Source organism: Loxodonta africana, chromosome 2 (genome assembly GCF_030014295.1).
Source record: "Loxodonta africana isolate mLoxAfr1 chromosome 2, mLoxAfr1.hap2, whole genome shotgun sequence".
NCBI lineage: Eukaryota > Metazoa > Chordata > Mammalia > Proboscidea > Elephantidae > Loxodonta > Loxodonta africana.
The window spans coordinates 186291721-186319693 of NC_087343.1; the positions used below are offsets into that span (position 1 = coordinate 186291721).

Below are 27973 nucleotides of genomic sequence, written 5' to 3' on the forward strand. Positions count from 1 at the left end.
TTTCCTCATTGGTTTGCTGGAGGTGTTTAAAAAGAAAAGTTGAGTAAAATGCCAAGTAGAGTGGCAGGCACACAGTCCGTACCCTATAGGTGTTAGTAGGGAGGCAGGATAACTGTGGCATCAGATGGTGCTGGGTGAGAAGGAGAGAGGGAAGAATTGTTCTGCAATTAGCCTGGATTTCTAGGAAGAACAGATGGGAGAGTTGGAGCCTCCACCCCCTTGCTGGCTGACCAAATGGTTAACACTCTCGCTGTTAACCAAAAGGCTGGAGGTTCAAGTCCACCCAGAGGTGCCTTGGAAGAAAGGCCTGGTGATCACTTCTGAAAAATCAGCCATTGAAAACTCTATGGAGCAGTTCTACTCTAACACACATGGCCTCACCACAAGTCAGAATCGACTTGTAGTGTAGGTTGGCTCTGCATTGTAAGGCCTCTTAACCCTTCACCCCTGGCTCCTTATTAGTATTGATCTAGCCCTATTTCAGGGCTGCCATCTGAGGGTACGGTTAGAGCGAGGTCTGGAAATTCTCTGGGAAGGGAAGTCAGGACAGTGGGTTCAACGGGTGCCTCTACTTGGAAGCCCTTTAACTCTCTTTGAGTCTCAATTTCCCCATGCTTACCAAAGAAAATACAAATATTACATTTCCTTCTTAATCTCAGAGCATGATTGTCAAGACTATATGGGGTCCACCCTGACCGGCACGCACATGATATGACACAGCAGCCCCCACCAGTTCAGGGTAGAACAGCAGCGTTACTGGTGAATGTGACTCTGGGGTGACCTATAAAACGAAGTTGTCCAGGCTGCCCTAGGAGAAACGTGGTTCAGCAGGGAAGAGTGCACATCCTGGAAATAAAGGCTGAAGGAGGAGTCTAGGGAAGCGTGATGGGGGCCTCGGTCCATACCTTGTAGCCATAGGGGCAGGCACAGCGGTACAGCTCCACTGGATCCTGACTGCATGTCCCGTTGTTCTTGCATGGACTGGAGAGGCAGGCATTGCACTTGGCCACAATGTTGATGTCCACTGGCCCTGGGCAGCAAAACCACATTATGTTGGTGGTAGGTACTCAGGTGAGGTCACTATCACACCTCCCACCTCCTCTGCTCTGGTACCTTCCTAAGCCGGCTGCCGGCCGCTCCCCATCTCCATGCCCAGAGGGCAGCTGGCCCTGCTTAGACAGCACATCTGGTCCAGCAAGAGGCCCATTCATTCAGCCACTGCCCAGTGAGGAAGAATCACAGTGGGACCTCATTCAGAAGCACTTCGGCAGTCAAGTCAATTACTGTAATTAGCCTAATCTAATTTTGGTGTTAATCTGCAAACAATGCACTGTAATTAGGAAGACCCTGTGTATCTTTTCATATTCCAGAAAGCTCTGGGCCCAGGGTCCATTGGACCTCCCATTCATCCACCCCCAAGTACGCCTCTCCACAAACAGTCTTTGCCAGGTTAACGAGGGCATGGTGCCAGAGCCAAAAGCATTGAGAACACCCTCCTTCCAGATTCCTTGAACTGGCAGGAGGAAGTTAAAGCTCTCCCCAGAGCACACAGTGGTGATGCTGACGATGGAGGGCAAACTGTCCAGGTACACTCCCAACCAGGACAGTTTTGACTGTGTCCCACTCTCTTCAGCTGTAAGGGCTGGAGGGAGGTCTTGGTCCCTGCACAGAACTTTATAAACAGGGTTTTGTACTGATGCTGCAGTCAGATTTGACAATGAGCCCTAGACAAACAGTCCCTATTTAATGCAAGAGGCCACTGGTGGTTCATTGACAGAATTCTCGTCTTCCGTGTGATTCCATTCCGGGCTAATGCATCTCCTGTGCAGCCACGACCTGTCTGAGTGGGGGCTTGCATGTTGCTATGCTGCTGAACATGTTTCAGTGGAGCCTCCAGACTAAGACAGACTGGGAAGAAAGGTTTAACCATCTACTTCCAAAAACCATCAGCCAATGAAAGCCCTATGGATCACAACAGTCTGATCTGCAACCGATCATGGGGATGGTGTGAGACTGGGCAGCGTTTCATTCTGTTTATGCATGGGGTCCCCATGAGTGGGGGCCAACTTGAGGGCAGCTAACAACAACAGGACTTTAAATGGTTACAGGATCATAGTCATCAATTTGGAGACTGGGTGGGGATTAATCCAGTATGGGTCCGACCATTTGTGGGTGGGGTGAGCAGATGGTTGATGGAGAACCTACACCAGCAGCCTCAATCCTGGCTTCACATTAGAAAAGGGTGACTAAATGTCCTGGTTTGCCTGGGATGGAAGGGAGTCCTGGGATACAGAATTTTCAGTGCTAAAACAGGGAGGTCTCAGATAAACTGGGACGAGTTGGTCACCTTCCATGAGAACCAGCACAGGAGCTTTTAAAAATCCCATGCCCAGGCTGCACCCCGAAACCAATTTTATCATAATCTCTGCAGGGGGACTCAGGCACCAGTATTTTTTTTAAGTTCCTTGGTGATTCTAAAATGTGCAGCCGAGTCTGAGAACCACTGCTGCTGGGCTATTATCAGACCAGAGTTTTGGAAGTAGAGGGAAGAAAATTAAAAATTAGCTTTAAATCAATGGAATTCTTTCTGCTTCCTGCAGAAGTATGGGACACAGTGAGGTTGTAGAGGGTGCTACCTGAATCCTGAGAAAATTTATTGATGCCAAAATGTCTTCCATATTGCTTCCGTTTAAAACATGGAAAATGGTATTACACACTAAGTACATTTAAAAATCAAAAGTAAATATTAAGGCTCAAAGAGATGAGCAAAGGACGTTAACAGAAAAATATGTAATACAAATGAAAATAAATTTTTGAGAAAAATTCAGTTTCCTCAAGAATCAAAGACAGACAAAATAAATAGAAATAATGTTTTTTTTTTTTTTTTTGCTGATGAAATTAGCAATGATTAAAAAGTTAGCAATGATAATGATAGGATCTAGTGAAAAAGGCATCCAAGTGATGCTATTGGGAGCATAAGTTGGTAAAAGTCCTTTCTGGAAATAAATTTGGCAATATGGGTGAAGATCTTAAAAAAGATCACATACTGTGGCTCAGTAATTTCTCTTTTCTGAATCTTACCTAGGAACATAAGTTCAAATAGAAGACCTTTATGCATCAATAAAAACAAAAACAAAACAAACAAAAAAAAGCCTCCAAATCAGTTGCCATGAGTCAGAGTCACCCCATGTGTGTCAGAGTAGAACTGTACTCACAGGGTTTTCAGTGGCTGATTTTTTGGAAGTAGATTGCCAGGACTTTCTTCCGCGGTACCTCTGGGCGGATTCAAACTGCCAGCATCTTACTTATTAGGTAATCACTTAACCATTTTTACCACCCAGGGACTCCTTATGCATCATTTGGAAAAAAAAAGGAAATACTCTAAGGGGTCAATAAATTGAACTGGTTAAATAACTTGCAATGAAATATTACAGTTTGCTGGTCAACAGTGTGGAGTCAAAAAGACCTGGAATTCTCCTAACTTTGTGATCTTCAGAAGTCATTTAACCTTGTTAATCCTCAGTTTTTCATCTTCTTTAAAATGAGGGTAATATTAAAGTCTACCCCTTAGAGGTGCTGAAGATTTAAATAAATTAAGACATGAGAAATGAGGATTAAATGAAATAACACGTTAAGTAACACTGTGCTTCAGCACAGTGCCTGCTACATAGTAAGACTCAATACTAGTTTACTGTTATTATTATAATGGTGTAGTCAATAAAATCACACGTAGGAAAGTCTGCTACAGTACAATGGGAAACTGCTCAGGTTCTAGCAGAAATGTTGGGTAAAAAACGGTAGGTAAAGATTTTCTCAACTCCACAAAAATCTGTACAGAAAGAAATCAGTTAGAAAATAGGCAGAAATACCAGCAGAGGGACCTGGGGAAGAGAATGACAGATGGCAGTTAGATGCAGCTCGGCATTGATTTCAGCATCTGAGTCTCTTTGTGTAACCAAGGAAGAGATGTTTTTGTTGTCAGGTGCCGTCCAGTCAATTCCCACTCAGAGCGATCCCATGTGACAGAGCAGAACTGCCCCATGGGGTTTTCTAGGCTGTAATCCTTACAGGAACAGGTCACCAGGTCTTTCTTACATGGAGCTGCTGGGTGAGTTCGAACTGCTAACCTTTCAGTTAGCAGCTGAGCAGCTTAATTGTTGCACCACCAGGGCTCCTTCAAGGAAGACGCAGGGTGATGGTTTCAAAAGTCACATCTGTTGAGATGCCCAGCTCTGACAGGTTACTGGAGACTGTGAGGACCCCATGAGGGGCCGGGAAGGGTTGAACAGGGGCAGCACCTACCTTTGCACTGGAAGCGGTGAGTGGGGGTGGTGAGCAGGAGTCGGTCAGCCATGGGTTCGGGGCTACTGCAGCGGGCGATGCCAGGCTCCTTGTAGCCCGCTTTCACCCACTCGGACAGCCAGCGCAGACTGCAGTCACAGTGGAGTGGGTTAGTTCCCAGGGCCCTAGGACATAGAGGATATCAGGCTAGATTAGGGGTGTCTGATATGAGAGCCTATGGAGAAGCAGTCTCCACTGGGGCAAAATCAATGTCTCCATACTGCACTTCCAATCCCTGCAGATGTTTCAGCCCCATTGGTGCCCCTCCCACCTCTGAGGCTTTGCTCTCAGCTGTCAGAATCAATCCTCAACTCCACCCCCAACCCAGACCCTCTAGGAAGCTTCCTGGACCTCTGGCCATGTGACGATCTGGCTCTCTTTGAAGGGTCACTCAGCTTGAAGATGCAGGGGAGGAGGGACACGGTCCAGTGCAGACACTCCAAAGTGGTGCCCAGGAAGAAAATACTAGACCCTCTTTTTATTTTTTTGTCATATGCTCTAAAATGTCTATTTTTAATGTTTTATAACATACACATTATATTAGTATTATATATGAACGTAATATAAAAATAATTAAATACGTATATAGTAGCAGGACAAGCTCAAAATTTTCACTGATAGAGGTATGTGATTAAAAGAAAAAGATGGAGAGGTCCCTGACCTAGGGGAGAGAGGACTGGCCTGTTGTACGGTAATGATGGTGCTCTATTTAAAATAAAATTAAGAGAGATTTATTGGAAGCAAAAGCAGCTTGAGTTGGGGAGGCACTGGGAGTCTCACAATGTGGAATCCAGCACACTCTAAGGAGCTACAGGCATCCAGGCAATGTTTATATTGTTAAACCAGGAACGAGCAACCATAATATTCTGCTTGGCTTACTAGTGATTTGTAAAAGTCAAAGGTGGGTTAACAAAAGCAAGGACTTTACAGAGATTGGTGAACTCAAGATATGTGGGTTTACATGATTGGTTTAAAGAGTCATTGTTGATTAGTTACTTCTTGGTGATACCTGTGCTGTGTTGATTAAGTACCAATTGGTGGCTATAGGGGGCTTACAAGACACTTGCAAGACATTCCTTTCTGGGAACACAGAGGTTAGATATACTGTTTGTGTCAAAGCTCCTTGGGGATAAACTGACAACATTCTTTCTTAGCTTAGTTACAAAGAAAACAATTCTTTATTTACAAGATTAGGTCTGTATGAAAGTTACAAGTTAACAAAAGCAGTAAGTTATCGATCCCAAGTCTGAGCTAGCAGTTCTCACCATCAAGCACTCCAAAATTTAGGACTTTCATAGGCCTGAAAGTTAGGAAACTTGGGTTCTAGTCCAATGTCTCACTGACTTCACAGGTGGTTTACAGCTAGTCACCTAATATTTCTGGGCCTCAGTTTCCCCTCTCTAGAATAGGAAGGGGATACCTGAGGCAGAGTACAAAGTGACTAAGAACATGTGCGTTGGAGTCAGACAAACCTGGAATTAAGCTGGGGCTTTGCCATTTACTAGCTTGGACAAGTTCTTTAACATCTCTAAGCTTCAATGTCATCATGTATAAAAAGGGTGAAAATGCCTTATTGTTGTAAGAGATAAACAAGATAATCCAGCTAAAGGATTTAGCCCATAGTAACTGTTTTATATTAGTTGTTGTTATTAAATGTTTATATTCTTTACATAATTGATGATGCCATTGAAGGCCATTTCAAGCAGGTAGCAAGACAACATGCACCACATGGATATCTTTTTGAAAAACAGACTGTATCCAACCCACCCACATACCTGAAAAACATATACCAGAATGTTAACAGAGATGACACTGTGCTGTGCACTATAACTTATTTTCCATTTAGAGAGGATGTGCACTGGGAGAAATATGGCTACTTACAGATGGGAAAGAGATGTCAGGTCATTGAAGGAGCCTTCGGGAACGCTGGAAATGTCGTTGCCATGGAGGGTTCTGAGGCAGAAGGCACAGATCAGAAGGTTAAAACCCGTAACAGCTCTGAACACAGTGCCGTCTCTTGGTCTCCCAGCCTGGCCGAGGCACCCTTCAGCTTTACCCACTGCTGATGGCAGTGGAGGCAGTTCATAAATGTTTCTATACCCAGTTCAGCAGCAGGGATGTAAGGGATAGAGGACTCAGGGAGGAAGAGGATGGCTTTTGAATCTGACAGACTTGGGATGGAATCAGAAATCAGTCCCCATTAGCCATGGAACACTGGGCACATTATTTGACTTCTCTGGGCCTCCATTTTTGTGCCTGAAAAATAGAGAGACATATCTACCCAATGGAGTCATTGGAGGTTTAGAGATAATGTGAAGAATTGTGGTTAAGAGTCAGGCTGTTTGTGTTCAAACCCTGACTATTCCACTTACCAGCTGTGTGACTGTGGGCAAAGTTACTTACCCTCTCTGTGCCTTAGCTCCCTACTGTAAAATGGGAATGAAAGCGGTAAGGTTTGCCATAGAAGGTTGTTATGGATGAGTTAATCTCCGTAGAGAGAGATTGGTATTTTGTAAGTGCTAAATGGTTAACTATTATTCATATTTGTGAGCTATTATTAATATTGGGAAATATTAATATTAATATAGTATTAACTGATACAAATCAAAGAGCTCAATAAATTGGCTCTCTTCATATTCACCTAAAGAAATACTAGGGGAATTGAGAAATGCTGTCAATCCCAGCTCAGGCAGTAGAGGGAGGAGGCCCTCAGCTCCCAGGGAGATTCTCTGGAGCTGGACACTTGTCTTTATGGAACAGGGTTTGAAGTCAGCCACACACACACATATGGGTCTGGACTTATGTGCATCTTTCAACAGCATGTCCAAAGGGCCAGGCAACCGGTTTGGTATTGATCCTACCTCTCTCCACTCTGTGATGTAGGTACCAAAACAAAACGAAACCAGGTGCCGCGGGGTCGGCTCTGACTTTTGGTGGCCTCACATACGTCAGAGTAGCGCTGTTCTCCATAGGGTTCTTGATGGCTGATCTTTCAGAAGCAGATCACCAGACCTTTCTTCTGAGGCATTTCTGGGTAGATTCAAACTGCTGACCTTTTGGTTAGCAGCCCAGGGCTTAACCGTTTGCCTTACCCAGGGATTGGGAGCTATTTTCACTTGCCAAGTGGTGGCATATACTGAGCTTTCAATAAATGGCTGTAGAATAAAACTCATAGCGACCCTATGGGACATAGTAGAACTGCCTCACAGAGTTTCTGAGGAGTGCCTGGTGGATTCGAACTGCCTTCCCTTTGGTTACAAGCTGTAGCACTTAACCACTACGCCACCAGCGTTTCCGGCTATAGAGTAAAAAAATATGTCCACGCAAAGAGTGAACGACCACTGCTCTGCTCCTCAAGTAACAACATGAGCGAATCTACAATTTATGGATTACTCCCTCCACTGAAGGATTAATCCTCAACTGCATTAAAAAAAAAAAAAAATCCCAAACTGATGACTCACTTCGGGTCTGGCTTATGAAATGCAAGATGGGTAAAATTCGTTGAAACTCGAATGTTTCTTTAATGACTGCTGGGCACCCTCACCTGGGCTGTGATAAAGCATCCTTATGGGTAAGGACTAATGACTGTAACCAGGCGGGGAAGCCTAGCAAAACAAAGAGATGATTAGTGTTGACAGTGGAAGTGTAAGCAGGATAATAACTAATGATTCTGCTCTTTTGTTTTCCTTTTAGCTGATGCTAGCCTGCCTTGGGTCTTCTGCTGAAATAGAGACAGGAGCTTAATTGCACTTAATTTAGAAGAGTGGTTCTCAAGCTTAGCGAGCATTTAAAAAAAACAAAACTCATTGTCGTCAAGCTGATTCCAACTCATAGTGACCCTATAGGACAGAGTAGAACTGCCCCATAGGGTTTCCAAGGATGGCTGGTAGATTCAAACTGCCAACTTTTGGTTAGTTGATGAGCTCTTAACCACTGTGCCCCAGGGCTCCTCACTGAGAACTCGAGCTAGGAAATACGCTGCTTCCTGCTCGCCATTCCCAGAGATTCTGATTCAGTAGGTCTGGGATTGGGCATTTCTAACAAGCCCCCAGGTGACACTGATTCTGCTGGTCTGCCGTCCAGTAGGCCCTGACTCATAGAATAAAATGCTGCCTGGTCCCGTGTCATTTCCATGATTGATTTTGGGACCGCTGTGATCCATAGGGTTTTCATTGTCTGATTTTTAGAGATAGAACCCCAGGACCTTCTTCCTAGTCCACCTTAGTCTGGAAGCTCTGCTGAAACCTGTCCAGCATCAAAGCAAATGAAAGCCTCCACTGACAGACAGATGGTGGCCACACATGAGGTGCATTGTCCAGGAATCGAACCCTGGTCTCTCTCATTAAAGGTGAGAATTCTAGTCCTGAACCACCACTGCCTTCAGTGTTGGTCTAGGAACCATACTGTGAATAGCAAGGGTTTAGAAAACTTTCTCATGTTGTTTCAAGACAAGACCTCATCTCCAGGGTGAAAGCTGTCCTCAATTCTTAGACAACCAGCATGACAGGAAGGGGGTAAACAGTCCTCCAAAGAGCATCCATGGTGGCTTCTCACCTCCCTGGTAAGAAGGGGCTAGAAGCACTTTCTAACACTTTTATCAGCTTCCTTTAGTCTCAAGTTCCTGTGATAATTTATGAATCACACCGGCCCTTGCCTGCTATTGACTTGGATGACTTAATGGCTGCTTGCTGTTTTGCAAATGCACCCAGCCCCATTGTTAATCATTTCTGAACGAGGCCTGGGCCCCTGGAGAGGTTCGAGGCACTAATTTAAAAACACCAAATGACCCAAACGCAGTATTGGCACTGGGGCTCCTGTGAGTCACGCTCCCATTTATTATGAGCTGGGCCGCTGAGATCTCTATAAACTGCCGAGTAGCGGGGCTGTAATTTACTGGGATGACGCTAAAGAAATCTGCCTACGCTGCAGGTGCTCACTCCAGCTTCGGCCTCCAAAGAAGGCCTCTTGCATGTCAAACAACCTCGCTAAATGATGCCAGGAAAGCAGGGCAAAGAGCCCTCCCAGGAAACACTTACGTTGTCCCCTCCTTCATTTCGCCCCTTCTCTCTTGCACCTCTCAGGGCTGGGCTGGCAAGCAACTTTCACAACTCTAAAGAGCCCATCTTCAAGCACTTTGGACTCATTTTCTCCTCCTCCTCTTTTCTTATTCAGTTGCCATGGATTCTGACTTATGGAGACTCCACGTGTGTAGAGTAGAACCACTCCACAGGGCTTTCATGGTTGTAACCTTTCAGAAGCAGATCACCAGGACGTTCTTCCAAGGTGCCTCTGAGTGTGTTCAAACTGCCAACCTTCCAGTTGGTAGGCCAGTACTTAACCATTTATACCACCCAGGGACTCCTTTTCTGACTCTTAACCCATTGCCTTCGAGTTGATTCTGACACATAGCGACCCTATAGGACAGAGTAGAATTGCCCCATAGTGTTTCCAAGGCTCTAATCCTTATGGAAGCAGACTGCTACATCTTTCTCCTGTGGAGTAGTTGGGTTCGAAACTCTGACTTTTCGGTTAGCAGCTGAGCGATTAACCATTGTGCCACTAGGGCTCCTGACTCTTTGGGGGATGTTAAAGCCAAACTTGGGAATTTCGGGATGCAAATGACAGTACCATTAGAGTAACACTGGGGCATAACCATTCCTTGTCAGTTCTCGGCTGTCTGTACCTTAAGTCTCTGAGTTGTTAGGAACTTATGGTTGGTCCTAAATGTGAATTGGGGAAGGTGAACTTGGTTGTGAGCAGGCTAGGCCACTCCAGGTGACCTGGGAGTTAAGAACTAAGACTCGGGGGTCAGACTGCCTGGGGCTGAATTCCATCTCTGATACTCACTCGCTGGGTGAACTGGGATAATTAATCTTTTTGTCTCAGTTTTCTCAACTCTGAAATGAAGAAATTAGAAATATCTACTTTTATTAGGTTTTCACTGGCCAACGTTTTCAGCAATGGACTTCTAGGTCCTTCTTCCCAGTCTTTCTTAGTTTGGAAGCTCTGCTGAAACCTGTCCACCATGGGTGACCCTGCTGGTATTTGAAATGCTGGTGGCATAGCCTCCAGAATCACAGCAACATGCAAGCCACCACAGCACGACAAACTGACAGACAAGTGGTTTTTTGATTTGAAGATTTTTACCAACTTTTGCAGTCTGAAATTGATCAAACATGCAATCAAGATGCATTGATAATTACAGGTGATCAGAACACGAAAGTTAGAAACAAAGAAGAAGGATCACTAGATGGACTATATGGCCTTGGTGATAAAAATGATGCCAGAGATCATATGATAGAATTTTGTAAGACCGATGACTTACTCACTGCAAATACCTTTTTTCAACAACATAAATAGTGACTATACATGTGGACCTTACTGGATGGAATACACAGGAATCAAATCTACTACATCTGTGGAAAGAGATGATGGAGAAGCTCAATATCATCAGTCAGAACAAGGCCAGGGCCTGACTGGAGAACATACTGTCAATTGCTCATATGCAAGTTCAAGTGGAAGCTGAAGAAAACAAAAACAAGTCCGTGAGAGCCAAAGTATGACCTTGAGTATATCCCACCCAAATTCAGAGGCCATCTCAAGAACAGATTTGATGCACTGAACACTAATGACCGAAAATCAGATAAGTCGTGGAATGACATCAAGGACATCAGACATGCAGAAAGCAAAAGGTCATTAAAAAGGAAAGAAAAAAAAGTCTAAAATGGATGCCAGAAGAGACTCTGAAACTTGCTCTTGAATGTAGAATAGCTGAAGTGAAAGGAAGAACAGATGAAGTAAAAGAGCTGAACAGAAGATTTCAGAAGGCACCTCGAGAAGACAAAAGTATTATAATGAAATGTGCAAGGACCTGGAGTTAGAAAACCGAAAGGAAAGAACACACCCAGCATCTCTCAAGCTGAAGGAACTAAAGAAAATATTCAAGCCTCGAGTTGCAATTCTGAAGGATTCTATGGGCAAAATAATGAACGATACAGGAAGCATCAAAAGAAGATGAAAGTAATACAGAGTCACTGTACCAAAGAGAATTGGTCAATGTCCATCCATTTCAGGAGGTGGTATATGATCAAGAACCGATAGTATTGAAGGAAAAAGTCCAAGCTGCACTGGAGGCACTGGTGAAAAACAAGACTAGGAATTGACAGAATACCAATTAAAATGTTTCAACAAATGGATGTAGCACTGGAGGTGCTCACTTGTCTGTGCCAAGAAATTTGGAAGACAGCTACATGGCCAACTGACTGGAAAAGATCCATATTTGTACCCATTCCAAAGAATGGTGACCTAATAGAATGTAGAACTTATCAAACAATATCATTAACATGAAATGCAAGTAAAATTTTGCTGAAGATAGTTAAAAAACAGTTGCAGAAGTACATTGACAAGGAACAGCCAGAAATTCCAGTAGGATTCAGAAGAGGATGTAGAATGAGGGATATCATAGATGATGTCAGATGGATCTTGGCCAAAACCAGAGAATACCAGAAAGATGTTTATGTGTGTTTTATTGACTATGCAAAGGCATTAGCCTGTGTGGATCATAACAAATTATGTATAACAATTGTGAAGAATGGGAATTCCAGAACACTTAATCGTGCTCATGAGGAACCTGTACATAGATCAAGAGTTGTTTGAATAGAACAAGGGAATACTGTGTGGTTTAAAGTCAGGAAAGGTGTGTGTCAGGGTTGTGTCCTGTCACCATACTTACTCAATCTGTATGCTGAGCAAATAATCCGAGAAGCCGGACTATATGAAGAAGAAGGGGGCATCAGGACTGGAGGAAGATTCATTAACAATCTGCAACATGCAGATGACATGACCTCACTTGCTGAAAGGATTTGAAGCACTTACTGATGAAGATCAAGACCACAGCATTGAATATGGATTACACCTCAACATAAAGAAAACAAAAATCCTCACAACTGGACCAATAAGCAACATCATGATAAATGAAGAAGAGGTTGAAGTTGTCAAGGATTTCATCTTACTTGGACCCACAATCAACACCCATGGAAGCAGCAGTCAAGAAATCAAAAGATGCATTGCATTGGGCATATCCGCTGCAAAAGACCTCTTTAAAGTGTTGAAAAGCAAAGATGTTACTTTAAGGACTAAGGTGTGCCTGACCCAAGCCATGGTATTTTCAGTTGCCTCATATGCATGTGATAGCTGGACTATGAATAAGGAAGGCTGAAGCAGAATTGATACCTTTTAATTATGGTGTTGGCAAAGAATATTGAATATATTATGGACTGCCAGAAAAAAAAAAAAGGACTGCCAGAAGAACAAACAAATCTGTCTTGGAAGAAGTATAGCCAGAATGCTCCTTAGAGCAAGAATGGTGAGACTTCATCTCACATACTTTGGACATGTTATTGGGGGGACTGGACCCTGGAGAAGGACATCATGCTTGGTAGGGTAGAGAGTCAGTGAAAAAGAGGAAGACCCTCAACGAGATGGACTGACACAGTAGCTTCAACAGTGGGCTCAAACACAGCAACAATTGTGAGGATGGCACAGGACTGGGCTCGGCAGTGTTTCATCCTATTTTATATAGGGTGCTATGATTCGGGGAAAACCCTGGTGGCATAGTGGTTAAGTTCTATGGCTGCTAACCAAAGGGTCGGCAGTTCAAATCCGCCAGGCGCTCCTTGGAAACTCTATGGGGCAGTATGAGCCGGAATCGACTCGATGGCACTGGGTTTCTGGTGGGTATGATTTGGGAATGACCTGAAGGCACCTAACAACAACAACTTTTAGTAGGAAGGAACCCTGTTAGCACAGTGGTTAAAGTGCTCAGCTTCTAGGTGAAAGGTCAGAGGTCCGAATCCACCAGTGGCTCTGTGGGAGAAAGATGTGGCAGTCTGCTTCTGCAAAGATTACAGCCTTGGAAACTATGGGGCAATTGTACTCTGTTCTATAGGGTTGCTATGAGTTGCAATTGACTCAAGGGCAATGGGTTACAGGTTACTTTTAGTAAGAGTTTCTGGGTAGCTCGTACAGTTAAGAAGCTCAGCTGCTAACTAAAAGGTCGGAGGTTCAAGTCCATCCAGAGGTGCCTTGGAAGAAAGGCCTGGTGATCTACTTCCAAAAAATCAGCCCTTGAAAACCCTATGGAGCACAGTTCTACTTTGCATACACAGGGCCCTAGGAGTCAGAGTCACCTCAAGTTAGCAACTGGCACTTTTAGTAGATAACTTTTTTGGGGGGGGATATGTTGCTCATCATCAATCCCCTCTTTTTCAGTAGTTATTTCTCCCTTTTGCATTATGATATTACCCCCCCAAACTCAGTCCAAGTGATTTCACTTCATGGGCTGAGCTACAGCTCAGGTTTGGCTAATTAGCGTCATAATGATGGGGTCCAGGTTGAGCATGTGACCTAAGCAGGCCAATGAGAAAGCTTTCTAGGACCTTCTCCTGAACTACTTGGGACAGATGCAGTTTCGTTTTGCGGGGCTGCTACATGGCTAGACTGTAAGCCTGCAGCCTCTCAGAGCCCTCAGTTTTGCATCAGAATCCTGTTTTCTTTGCTTGGCTTCCTTCCCCACAGGTTTGAAGTTATATGTAAACCCCATTGCGTCTTCATAATATGATAAAGAACGCTGCTGACTTAACTTGCATGAACTCCCTGCTTGTAAACCCCTAAAAGTAATTTTTTCCCTCACCCTCAGGGAACAATTTTGGCTGCAGCAGCTCTGCGTAACGAAATAAAGGTGTTTTCTGTCTCTCATTTAATTGGCCAATATGAGTCATGCCAAGCAAGAACCTGGGGTTTCCACCCAGTAACATTTCTGGACAAGAACGGAGGGTTTCCACCTGGTAACATCTGTGCCTGAATGGAGAAAGACTACTATGGATTGAATTGTGTCCCCCCAAAATATGTGTTGTAAATCCTAACTTTGCCTGTGGTTATAATCCTATTTGTGAATGGGTTGTGTTAAGTTAATGAGGCAGGGTTATGTTATGTTAATAAGGATTGGGTTATGTTTGTTATGTTAATGAGGCAAGATTAGGGTGTATTTTGAGTCAGTCTCTTTAAAGATATAAAAGACATTCAACAAGCAAGAAAGCAAGCAGAAATGGGCGGGGGGGGGGCGGTGGGGGAGAGATGCCAAACCACATGAAGATTGCCCAGGAGCAGAAGCTCAAAGAGATAAGAACCTTCCTCCAGAGCCGACAGAGAGAAAAAGCCTTTCCCTAGAGCTGGCACCCTGAATTCCAACTTTCAAATCCACCAGCTGCTCTTTGGAAACCCTATAGGGTAGTTCTACTCTGTCCTATAGGGTCGCTATAAGTCAGAATGGACTTGATGGCAACTTTTTTTTCAAACTGTGAGAAAATAAATTTCTGTTTGTTAAAGCCACCCACTCATGGTATTTCTGTTATAGCAGCACTAGATAACTAAGACAGACTGCCTGAGAGTGACATCTATTCAGGGGAAAGCAGTGCTGAGAGACAGAAAGACAGGTTTCTGAGTGCTTCTTTGGTACACCCGCATACAGTCATACCTAGAGTCCACTATCGACCACTGAGTTGCTGAGTCAATACATTTTCTTTCGATGCTTAATGTGGTTTGAACTGATTTTCTTTCCCGTTAGACTAGAAGACTTCTAATATCCCCCCACTTCATAAGCTAGCTGCGAGAGTTTAAAGATATGATATAAGTGGTTCAGATGATGTAGGACTCAACCCAGGGCCTGCACATGACATGCTTATTTGTTTATTTCTCCTTCTACACCACGAGCGCCCTGAGGGCAGGGGTGTGTTGTAGTCACTGTTTTTTATTTTTTTTATCCATAGTGGCATCTAATCCACAGATGGCATTCAGGAAAGGATGAAGAAGCAAAAGATCCTGAGCAAGTCACTAAACCTTTCTGACTCTGTCCCTTATAAATGACAGGTTTGGGTGGATAATTTCGGAGAATGTACATTTCTAAAATTCTATAGTGAAACTTTTTGTTCACCCTCTGGTTTTGCCAAAGGGCGAAACCAGGACTGTGCTTTGGAGGTGAAAAGCAGTACCTTTTGGGTCACTAGGGAGATTTTCTAATGCTCAACATCTGGTCAAAAATGGAAAGAGGTTGCCCTGTAAGGGAGTGAACTCTTTGTCTCCAGAGGTAATCAAGCAAAGGTCAAAGGGAGCCCCTTTCAAGGATGCTATAGGGAGGATTCACGCAGTTGGTCGAACAGTGATGAAGAGCATGTGTGTAAACAGGAGTCTTACTTTAGACTAACTAAGGATCTAAAAATACTAAAATACTGGCTCATTCATGAGCACACATTGAAAGAGTCCCAGGGATGGCTGTGAAATCAATTGAACCAAGGTGTCTCAGGCTGGGTTCTCTAGGGAGCCCAGCCTAAGACATTTGGTACTGGGAGTGGGGTGATTACCTTATATCAGATCTCACCATGTTGTTGTTGTTAGGTGCCGTCGAGTCGGTTCTGACTCGTAGCGACCCTATGCACAACAGAATGAAACACTGCCTGGTCCTGTACCACCCTTACAATTGTTGTTATGCTTGAGCCCACTGTGTCAATCTACCTCGCCGAGGGTCTTCCTCTTTTCTGCTGACCCTGTACTCTGCCAAGCATGATGTCCTTCTCCAGGGACATGCTGTTGCAGATATTACAATTCCTGGTTTCAAAAATATGTTTTATTCCCCACCCTTAAATTATAAATGTTACTGTCCTTGTTAATCTTTAGGTTTGCCCTCATTTATTACAAAAATAATTTTATACTAATAGCTATCAATGATTTTTTCATTTTTCAATGTTTTCTATAGTCTTTCTTAACCTTCCAACTCATTGTGACCCTGTAGGACAGAGCAGAAGTGCCCCACAGGGTTTCCAAGGAGCAGCTGGTGGATTTGAATCACTGACCTTTCGGTTAGCAGCCGAATGCTTAACCACTGTGCCACCAGGGCTCCAGTCCTTCTTAAGTATCCATAAATGTTTACAAGTTATAATTGTAACATATACACACATTTAGTTAATTTTTCTACTTGATGCTCTGTGGTAAACACTTTTGCACATTGTTATCCAGTTATCATCTTTATCTCTTGTAATAACTGCACTTTATCAGCTGGTTGTCTCACGTTTCCTTAAACATTTCCCCACTGTGGCAATTGGAGGCTGTATTTAAAATTTAGGATAAAAATAAAAGTGCAACAAAAATCTTAATGCACAAAACCTTTCCCTCGTTTTGGATTATTCTTGAATATAAATTCCTAGATGTGCAATTATTGGGAGAAAGGATACAAATATCATAAAAGAAATATAGCCCATAAACATTTTTATTTTTCCTGAATTGGTCCTTATAGAGAAAATGGTTGCTCCCCAGTGAGGTAGATGGTTGGATTGAAGGGCTCTAAGATTCCTTTTTTAATTGATGAGATCTGATGATTCTAAAATGATGGTGCTAAAAGCCTACTAATTCTTAATTCAAGGAGAAAGGATAGTAACTATTATATATTCACAAGTACTTCTAATGAACTAATGATAATAGTAGGGTTGGAGCGGAACAAAGAAGGTGTCGAGGAAGGAGAAAACCTGGACAGGCTGGGGCTGTTCACCCCAGCCCAAGGATAGATAGACAGACGGATGGATAGGCAGATGTTCTCGGTCTCTCCTGCTCACATATTGAGTTGCTCCAACCAGAACTACCCTCATTATTAACGTACACCAGAGGTCCCATTAAAGTTGGCAGGTCCTACCACTGTCGGGGTCCTCTGGTGGTGCAAATGTGCTGAGCTATCAACCCAAAGGTTGGCAGTTTGAGCCCACCCAGAGGCACCATGAAAGAAAGGCCTGGAAATCTACTTTTGAAAAATCAGCCACTGAAAACCCTATGGAGCACAGTTCTATTCTGACAGACATGGGCTGCCAGGAGTCGGAACTGAGTCAATGGCATGCACAGACGCTGGGAGACAGGGATGAAAGACAATGGACTGAGACTGAGGGGGGACAGGACGAGCACTGGCCAATGAGATGTGTCCATCTCCCGTTGTGTTCAACTGGAAACAGAGAAATGGTTTTGCTTATGTTTCCATCCTCCACCTCCCCAGAGAAGGTGGATAATAAATAAGTGACAATAACAGATTGCACACTGTCAGCGAGGGCACTTTTTTGCCCCCAGAGAATTGATTTTTAATAACAGTGCAGATGACATGTGGTAGGAGTTGTCGCTGACACTGAAATTTTGTGGGCCTCAATAAATCACATCAGCCTGGAGCTCCAGAATGGACCAGTTCACTAAGTGCTGTTTGCCTATTGCCACCAGGTCCTGACAAAGGTCCCAGGGCTCCAGGCCAGGAGGCCGGATTCTGCAACTTCCTGACTCCTGGACCTTGGGCCAGTTACTTCCCCAGTCTGGACCTCAATTTTCCCAACTTTAAAATGGGCATAATCCTCACAATCTCACAGCAAAGATTAAATGAAAGAATGGCCATGAAAAGTCTCATAAAAACGCTGTTATCATTATAGTAGTAACAGGCCAGAAAGGCAAGAAGCTGACAGATTTGGGGGTAGAGTGTCTGGCTTCTCTGTTCTCATGTGAATATCACTCAAAGGATCTTCCTTTACCAACAAAATAGGTGAAGATAGGCAGGCATAAAAATTAGGTGACAATTGGACCTTGGGTTGGAGGTGGTGGTGAGGTGCCATTTCGTTCCAGCTCTTGCAAGCTGTGATATGAGAAGAGTAATAATAACAAACAAACAAACAAAAAAAATGTTGCCATCAAGTTGATTCCAACTCATGGTGACCCCAGGTGTCAGAGGAGAACTGTTCTCCATGGGATTTTCAATGGCTGATTTTTTGCAAGTAGATTGCCAGGCCTTTCTTTTGAGGCGGCTCTGGATAGACTCGAATAGCCAGCTTTTGGTTAGCAGCTGAGTGTGTAAACTGTTTACACCACTTAGGGATTCCAAGAATAGTAATAACAAATAAATATTGTTTAGTGTTTACCATGCTCCAGAGCCTTTGATAAGTGTTTGACACAGAATATCACATTTAGTCTTTGCAAGGCTTTATGAGGGCAATTACTATTATTATCCGATTTTATGGATGGGAAGACTCCCACAGCTAGGAAGGAGCAGAGCCAAGCTTGGAAAGCAGGCGTACCCCAGGACTACCTAGCCTTTACTTGGAGCTCATCCACCTCAGTCAGCCATCCCCCACCCATGTGTAGGACAAGGCAAGGAAGGTAAGGGGATGGGGGTGGAGTGGGCGCGGAGGCTCGGACTGTGAAACCCTGTCCAAAGAAACTCAACAGCCCCCATGGCTGCCACACAGGAACGCAGAGGGGCTCCTGGTATGGCCAGGTCTCTCCATTTTCTGAATGTGTAAATTAGCATTTTTATGAGAAACCTCCCAATGGGCAAATGTTGGCAACTTATTAATTTTTTTTTTAGACATTCCATGAGCCAGCTCTAGGATTGCTAAACACTGGCTGTCTGCTCTGGGCTGGACTGGACCCTTGGGCTTCCAGTTTGCCAGCTCTGGTGCGTAAGCTCTGTTTCCTTGCAGAGGTTCACAGCATGGCATCGCCCCCCTGAAGCCAGAGGAGCCAGCTGTGAACATAATGATTATCCAAACAGCAGCTGCGTGCCACGCACCGTGCCCGCTCTGAGGGTGAAGGATATAACTGCCTTGGAATCAACTCAACGGCAACAGGTTTGGTTTTTCTGGTTTTAATCCTCACAAGGGAGGTGTTATTGATCCCATTTTACAAACCAAGAAGAAGAACTCAGAGAGCGAAGTGATTTGCTCAAGCCTCCACAAGCGGCGGTGGGCTGGATGACAGGTCTGGTTGACTCTCAAGCAAAAGTCCTCTCTAGCCCTTTGAGCAAGTATGGGTGCTGGGTGAGGAAGTGTATTTGCGTATGTGGGTAGAGGGTGGACTGAACCAAGGAGCCTGAGGAAGGCAAGGACTCCTGCTGTTACCCCATCAATTACAGGTGGAAACCTGGCGCTCTGGGTACTCACAGCACGCGGAGAGACTGCAGCCCACTGAAGGCGTGGACGGGGATGCACCTTAGCCGGTTGTAGCTCAGGATCCTGTGGGAAAGCAGACAAAGCTCTGTGGGTGGCTCTTACTCATAGGTGTGTTGTCCATCCTGTGGACCCATCACAGTAAATGGCTTCTTATCAACGCAATTTTAATATACTGACAAAACACACCCTAACCATAAAAGGAAGAGAAATCTCTCTACCACCCCAGCAAGCTCACTGGCTTCACTTTCCCAGCTTTCTCCCAGGTTCTCTTGCAGGCTGGCTCTCTAACCGGCTTCTCCATCACCTCCCTTTGTTACTAAATGGTGAGTGCTCACAATGTGCAAAGCTAATTGGAAAGAAATGGGTCTGAGCAAAATATAATTAGGTAGGGAAACCCTCCACTGGGAAAGAAAATTCACAAATCACAGAGGGCATTCTGATAAGGGCTTTCTTCAGGAGTAATTAGGTTCCAGCTCTTCTCTAACTGCCCAGGCACTGGAATCTTAACCTACTTTATTTTCCTTCCAGTGATTAAGGTTTACCCGATACTGGGACAACCACAGGCCTGAAGATCACTACAGCGCAGAACCTAGGCCTGGGGTGACCAAGGGAAAGGACAGCCACAAGTCATTTACTGCCAGGCTTGTGGCCATGGTTAATATGGCGCCTCACTGTACTCACAGAGTGGAGAGGTGCGACATGTTACTGAAGGTATAATTGGTCAGGACGCTGATACTGTTGTTGCTCAGGTCGCTAGGAAAAGCAAAACGAAAGGGTCACCATAATTCCTGGGTTTACTGTCAGTTGCATCTGAAGGGGTCATTCTCAAGTATCACACATGCCTGTCATCCATCCATCCATCCATCCATCCATCCATCCATCCATCCATCCATCCATCCATCCATCCATCCATCCATCCATCCATGTACCCACCTACTCATTCGTCCATTCACCCATCTGCTTATCATCTGCTCACTCATCTATTCACCCACCCATCCATCTATCCAGTGATTCACCAATCCATTGATCCACCCATCCATCCACCCACCCACCTATCTAGTCTCCTGTCTACCTGTTCATCCAACTGTCCATTTCATTTTTCCATTGATGAACTTATTCAGTCAACCATTTGAGCAATTGTTGTTCGTTCACTCATCCATTCATCCATCCATCATTTATCCATTCAGATATTCAATCATTCAATTACATGTTTACTCATCTATTCATTGTACCAGCAAAACATAACATTAAGATAATCTCTCCTTATTTTAGTACTTTTTTTCCTGATCAATTCTTCCTTTCTCTGTCCCTCTACCCTCCCCCTCTTCTGGCATTCACTTATTCCTTATCGGATTCCCTCTTAGGGGGAACGGGGTTGGTGGAGGTATAGTCCTCTGACAACTACATCCTCTGGCTTCTGCTCGGGGATGAATATCCAGAACGGTGGTTTGCAAACTTTTCTGCACATTAGGTTCACTTGAGGAGCTTTTAAACATTCTGGGCTTTACCCCCAGATATTCTGATTTAATTGGTCGAAGGGTGGGCCTGAGCATCATTATTTTTAAAAAATCAGTGTCCAGGTGATTCCTATAGCCAGCTGATGTTCATTGATCTAGAGCAGTGGTTCTCAACTGGGGGCAATTTTGCTCCCTCTCTGCCCCAGGACATTTTGCAATATGTGCAGATATTTTTGGTTGTCACTACCTGGGGTGGGGGGCACTACTGGCATCTAGTGAGTAAAGGCCAGGGGTGCTGCTAAACATCCCATGATGTACACAACATGCCCCACAACAAAGGACTACCTGGACCAAAACGTTAGTAGTGCTGCTGTTGAGACACTCTGATCTCGAGGCTCGGTTCAGGGGTAGCTAGGAAGCCAGGACTAATGAGGTGACAGGTGGCTTTCTTTTGCCTCTCCTCAAAGGGTCCCCCACTTTCCCAAGGGTAACACTGCTTCATTCTGAAAGAACTCTCATTTTCCCTTTTGTGAACTGGCTCCCTGCCTCCCTACACATACAGGAACATCCTTCCATTGCCATTTGCCCAAGGGATCATTTTGTACCCTCACGGGTCCTGGCTTGGCAAGACAGTGAGGCTGTTGGATGAACCTCCCAGGCTGCCTGGCTTCCTGGGCTCTACCCCCATCCAGGAGCCTGGCTCCTCATTCAGAGCCATAGCAGCTACTGATTGAAGGAGGCTCAATTTGAATCACCTACTTGGAATATTTTCTAGGGAACTAAAGAGGGAGGAAAAAGAAATACCCATTTCTGCTTTTGAGAAGCCTAAGTGTGGTCATAACTTGTAAGACACTGGAGACTAAGGAGGTTCAGGAATTCAGTTTGGAGCCCAGAAAGTCAGAGACTGGTCCCCCTTCCCCAAAGCCAAGCAGAAAGGTGATTCAAAGGGTAAATGATACCAGCCTTCTGGCTCTGACTGTTGGTATCTCTGCGTAAGACCAGGATGTCAAGCTGGGCTGCTCCTCCCCACCGCCTCTTCCTGCTCTGCCCAGCGAGAATGTGTGGCAACTCCGTGTCAGCATCCAACATCAGTCTCCCTTACCTCCATATCAGTTTCCTGAGCTATCATAGGAGAGAAAAACATGCATCCCACCCTTGCCGGGCTCCTTACATTAACGTCAAATGTCGGAGGGCAGACAGCTCCCTGGGCACGGCTGTTAAGTGGTTTCCTTCCAGGTACCTGAAAGAGAGGTACAGAGTGACACCCAGGAAAGAGCTACTACACAAATTGTCACGTTCTCAGGAAAGTCTCCTCTGAGTTTTCAGGCTAGGTTGGATTCCTGTTTTACTCTCTCATAGCTCCTTCCTTTTATTTTTCCCTCAAAGCACATACCACCCTTGTCATTTAATATATGTGTGATTACTCAACTAGTGAGTTATTTTTCCACTGGACTAATAAGCTTCATGATAGCAGGGATCTTGTCTAAATTTGCCCTTTGTCAGATCTCCCTAAAACTGTGTACAGAGTGGCACACAGTAGGTGTTCACTAAATATTTGTTCACTAAAGCATCTACTTTCTTCCCAGCCCTCACAATAACCTTACATAACAGGAATTCACAGTTGAGGCAACCGAAGTACAGAGATTTTAAAATACTTGTCCAAGGTCACACACTGAGCAAGTAGTTAAGATTTGAGCCCCGGTCTCTGACTCTAAGGCCTATATTCTCACCACTATTCCATACAGCCTCTACTTAGCTACGAAAGGGCAGTGTGAGAGCTGAGCCGTGAGTGGTCTTAAGAACCCTAGTTCAATGTGGAGTATCTCTGACGTGCACCTGGAAGCCAAGGAAAAGAGCGGATACGTCTGTTACCCTGGGCCAGGTGTTCCTGTTCCCAGGAAGAGGGCTTCACAGTAGGAGGGACAGGGACAGAGGTTCAGATATGGATGCACCTAACAGGTAGAGACTTTCCCTGACAGGCAGAGGCTGAGCCCAGACCTGTCTGAACTCAGGTCCTGCACTGACCTGCTCATCTAGGATGAGAAAACCTCCTTGGAGATGAGAGTGTGACTTAAAAGGAGGCATCATTCAATCACAAAAAATGAAGTTATCAAGTGCATTACTACCCTCTAGAGGGAGGAGAGCCAATTTATTTAGACCCCCTCCTCCTTGCTGATTACAATGGCTTACAAGACCTGCTCTGATCTGTTCTGTGTCTTGTAACAGTCAATACCCAGTGGCTGCTGGTCATTTGTCCAGTGTCTGCCTTAAGCTCTGTGAAGCACCTGGGAGCTTGCTAATATGCAGATTCTGATCCAGTAGGTCTGGGGCAAGCTGGAGACTCTGCATTTCTAACAGGCTCCCTGGTGATGGTGGCAGCTGCTAGTCTGAGGACCACATTTTGAATAGGAAGGTACTAACACATTGCCTGGTATCCAGTAGACTCACAAAAAAAAAAAAAAAAAAAAGACTGAATGGAATAGAAATGAGTTAAAACAGGATATGGGTAAGTTTGTCAATGACTGAACCAGGCCTAGCTTTAAGGACAAGTTGGAATGCATATTACCTTAAATTAAGGCCAAGAGATTCTCTTCCCATTGGCTGGCCCCCAGGGACCCTCATGGCATAGAACACTGGGCAGGATTCAATATGGACTAGGTGGCCATGGCATACTGGGTTAATGTCTGTATGGCACCTCAAACCTTTGTTGCGTACCCATTATGTGCCAAGGGCTATGCTAGATGCTGGGGTAGAGATACAGATGACCGGACCCCATGCTGTCTTTAGGCAGCATGATCATCTGGCCTGAAATTTAGCCATGCACTCACTTAGATCCTGCCCTGAGAAAGACGAGCTAAGAGAAGAGCATTCATTCACGCATTTGTTCAAGTACAAATACTTATGGAACAACTTCAACGTGTCAGATGCTGTATATATTAGTGAATAGGACAGCCACGAATCCTGCTTTCTGGTGATTAAAAATTTAATATGTATGTGTGTATGTGCTGTGTGTGTGTGTGAGACAGAGAGACAAGAGACAAAGAGATGGAGACAGAACATATACATGAAATGAAAACAAAAACCTGTTGCTGTCGAGTCGATTCTAGCTCGTAGCAACCCTACAGGACAGAGTAGAACTGGCCCACAAAGTTTCCAATGAGCACCTGGTGGATTTGAACTGCCAACCTTTCGGTTAGCAGCCATAGCACGTAACCACTACACCACCAGGATTTCCACCGTATACATAGAGAGATATACATTACACACTGCAATCTGTGCTTTGAAGGAAAGGAACTGGGTGCTGGATGGAGAGGGCCAAGGGGCCTGGGCAGAAAGCTGTGGCCGGGGAGGAGACATGTGAGACATTTATTTACAATGAGGGCAGTCTCCGGGTGGTGGGAATGGTTAACACGCTCGGCTGATAACTGAAATGTTGGAGGTTCAAATCCACCCTGAGGAGCCTCAGGGGAAGGGCCTGGAGATACACTTCTGAAAAATCTGCCATCGAAAACCCTATGGAGGGTGAAAATGGTTGCACAACTCAAAGAATGTAATCAGTGTCACTAAATTGTACATGTAGAAACTGTTGAATTGGCTATGCTTTGCTGTGTATACTTATATTAAAACAAAACAAAACAAAACAAAACAGAAAACAAAAACCCTATGGAGCACTGTCCTACACTTGTATACATGGGCTTGCTAGGAGCTGAGTTGGCTTGATGGCAACAGTTTTTTTTTAGTTTATTTAAGATGAGATGATGGATGCAAAGGGGTGACGCCTTGGGCAGGGCGGGGAGGAGGGGGAGCCGAGCGAGAGTGCACCTGGAGTTGGGTCCTGAGCTGGAGTGCTGGGACAGGGTCAGAAGGCCAGGGGCCAGGGGACTACAGTGGGAGACGGCAGATTGTGCTGTGCCTTCAGGTCATTTTATTCAAAGTGTGATGAGATGGGGATTGGAGACGGGTACAGGAGAGGTGCTGCAGAGCTTCCTGGGTGCCCTAAGTCGATGTCCACCCTTCTGCCTTCCCCTGAGAGACTGAAGGAGGGCATCTCCATTCTGTGTGATACTGGCCTGGGAATGCAACAGGGTGGGGTGTGGCTGGTGTGTGGTGGGGAGGAGCAGGGATGCAGAGGGCAGGCTTCCTGCTTTCTCAGTGGGGCAGGGCGGCTCTCTGGGGTAGGAGGATTCCCGGGCTCTGGACAGGCTGAAGGTGGGCAGGGGGTGCAGTGCCGGGCCGCAGGGGGTGTTTAACTAGACAGTGTGGTATGAGAGGAAGCTTGGAGGCAGTGGCTGGAAGAATGAGCAGAATCTGGGGGAAGGTGCCAGACCAGAGAGCATCTCTCCTTAAAAAAAATCCTTGCAGGAGACTAATTAACACCGAGAGAGCTGCCTGAAAGAAGTCTGATCTCAGACTGACAGAGACAGCTCAGCCTCTTGGCTTCTGCTCATTCTCTCGCTCTCATTTGCTTGCTACAATTATTTAGCAAAGTTGAGGCATCTAAGATGAAAACCAGGATAATATACCCAGACCCTAAGTCTCGCTTTGGGGATATTGACAGAAGGCCCTGTGATAAGCACGTCTAAAGGTGGCTTGTGGGTTGGGCTTGCTGTTTGGCTTGAGACAAGGTACCTAAGTTCACAGATAACACCATGACAAGGATAATAACAAAACAATAAAACAAGATTCATGAGCATTATCTGAGCCTCTGGGATAGAGAGGCTCTGGTCTGTTATCTCATTTAATCCTTTGAGACTGTGGGGACATTTTGCTAGGTATTTTGTCCATTTTGCTGACGAGAACACTGAGGCTCAGAGAAGTAAGTAGTAAGCTCAGGAGCCAGGGTTTAAACTCAGATCTGCTGGGCTCTGGAGGCTGAGAAGTCAACCCCATGCTATTTTACCTCTCTACTTGAGTGCCTTATTTTCACTTCAGCCATCTCAGTCCTGAGAGGATATACTTTACTATATAATTTATTTTCTCTCCCCTCCCCACTAGAATGTAAGCTCCACGAGGGCAAGAATCTTTGCCAGTTTTGTTTACTGCTGTAACCCCGGTGCATAGTACAGTTGTCCCTCGGTATCCTAGGGGGATTGGTTCCAGGATCCCCTGGGGATACCAAAACCTGAGGGTGCTAAAGTCACTTATATAAAACGGTGTAGTATTTGCATATAACCTATGAATATCCTCCTGTATACTTTAAATCATCTCTAGATTACTTACAATACCTAATACAATGTAAATGCTATGTAAATAGTTGTTTCATCACAATGGAAGACTTGCTTGGAAAGGCAGCATCTCTCTTCTATGAGTTTCTTGAGTTTTTCGGGGATGGGTGATGCTGCCTGAACCTAAGCCAATGCCGTTTGACCATGATCTTGAAGTTCTTGAGTCTGTACCGTTTTCCATAGCTAGCCAGCCATCCCTTATCAGCCTTAAAGTCCTTCCTCTCACTCTCTTCAACCCCCTCACACTTAGCCTTTGAGGGATTGCTTTGACTACATCACTGATTTTTAGGAGCTATTTTTTTTCACAGGAACAAAGGGTGCACACTACACAGGCAGGGAATGAATGAGACACAAGGATAACAATGCTCAAACAAGGAGTGCTGGAGACTGAGGAGCTGTGACATGGCAGGAGGCTACAGCAGGGGATGCCTGCACATCATTTTATTTGTGTGGATTCAATATAGTGTTTGGCGTGCAGCAAATGCAAGTTTGCTTTTCTGAAACTTAATTTTTTTAGAATATTTTTGATCTGTGGTTGGTTGAATCCGCGGATGTGGGACCTGTGGATATGGAGGGCTGACTGTATAGTGCCTGGTCCTATTAATGGCTCAGATATTTGTTGAATGAATAAATGAGTGTTCGGAAGGGCTATTCATAGGACCCCGGATTAAAAAACAACAGTCTACAGTGTTCTGAAGGAATGCTCTATGCTGGCACAGGTAAACGCTCCATACAAAACAGGAAACCAACCAGTTGCTGTGGAGCCAATTCCGACTCCTGGCGACGCCACGTGGGTCAGAGTAGAACTGTGCTTCATAGGGTTTTCAATGGCTAACTTTTTGGAAGTAGATCACCAGGCCTTTCCTCCGAGGCCCCTTTAGGTTAGACTTGAGCCTCCAACCTTTCGGTTAGCAGCTGAGTGCATTAACTGTCTGCGCCACCCTGAGACTCCAGAGCTGCATGTATTTGCTGACCAGCTGGATAAATGCATAAATGACCATTGGATTCAGGGATGCTGATAGCATCCCTACTGAGACTGGAAGGTTCAGGGTCCTGGAGGGGAAGTAATGTCACACAGCTGCTTGGTAGCCTCTGGACACACAGTGCTAGCTCCCCTGGGTGCTGGCCTGGCTCTGAGGGGTGCCTCTCTCCCTGCTTAAAACCCTTCTGTGGCCTCTATTTCTTGTTAGAGAAGGACAATTGACTCCTGCCCAAATCCTACAAGGCTTTCCAAGGTCTCCCTTGCCTCCCTGTCTGGCTTCATCGTTCACCAAACTTTCCCTTGACCCCTCGCTCCAACGTCACTGGTCTTTCCTTTCCTTGAACAGCCCCCATTCCTCCAGGGTCCAGGTCTTTGCACATGCTGGTCCTCTGCCTGGAACCCCCTTCTCTCTCACTGCCTAGGTACTGTCTACAGACACTCAATCTTAGTGCAGGCATCACTTCCCCTGTTATCAACTCCCACACCCGCTGGAGACATTACAGGTTCCCAAAGCTTTCGGTACATTTCCTTCCCAGCATTTAAGCCCATGGTGACACTCCTCAGTGTGATTAATGGCAGCAGGATTGCATCTGTTTTGCTCACAGCAGCCTCCCCGTACACTGCCTGTCTGCGTTGTTGTTAGCTGCCAAGCTGCCATTGAGTTGACTTCAATTCATGGTGACCCTATGTGTGTCAGAGCAGAGCTGGGTTACATAGGGTTTTCAAAGGCTGATTTTTCAGAAGTAGATCACCAGCCCGTTCTTCTGATGCACCTCTGGGTTGGCTTGAACCTCCAACTTTTTTTTTTTTTTTACTGTGCTTTAGGTGAAAGTTTACAGCTCAAGGTAATTTCTCATACAAAAATTTATACACATATTGTATGGTGGCATTAGTTGCAATTCCCATAATGTGACAGCACACTCCCCCTTTCCACCCCGAGTTCCCTGT

General features: G+C 45.0%; 1 protein-coding gene across 2 annotated transcripts in view; it reads right to left on the reverse strand.

Annotated features, from left to right (window-relative positions):
- The window catches only part of SLIT3 (slit guidance ligand 3), a 754510-nt gene that overhangs the window by 52286 nt on the left and 674251 nt on the right, over nucleotides 1–27973 (reverse strand). The window contains exons 21-26 of one of the 2 annotated variants that reach the window (XM_064279080.1): nucleotides 21990–22058; nucleotides 20043–20114; nucleotides 19353–19424; nucleotides 6223–6294; nucleotides 4303–4466; nucleotides 906–1030 (exon numbers count right to left, since the gene is read on the reverse strand). In XM_064279080.1, coding sequence (XP_064135150.1) covers nucleotides 906–1030; nucleotides 4303–4466; nucleotides 6223–6294; nucleotides 19353–19424; nucleotides 20043–20114; nucleotides 21990–22058 — 574 coding nt within the window. Of the gene's footprint in view, nucleotides 1–905; nucleotides 1067–4302; nucleotides 4467–6222; nucleotides 6295–19352; nucleotides 19425–20042; nucleotides 20115–21989; nucleotides 22059–27973 lie in introns of both variants that reach the window. The other variant, XM_064279081.1, reaches the window with a different exon arrangement.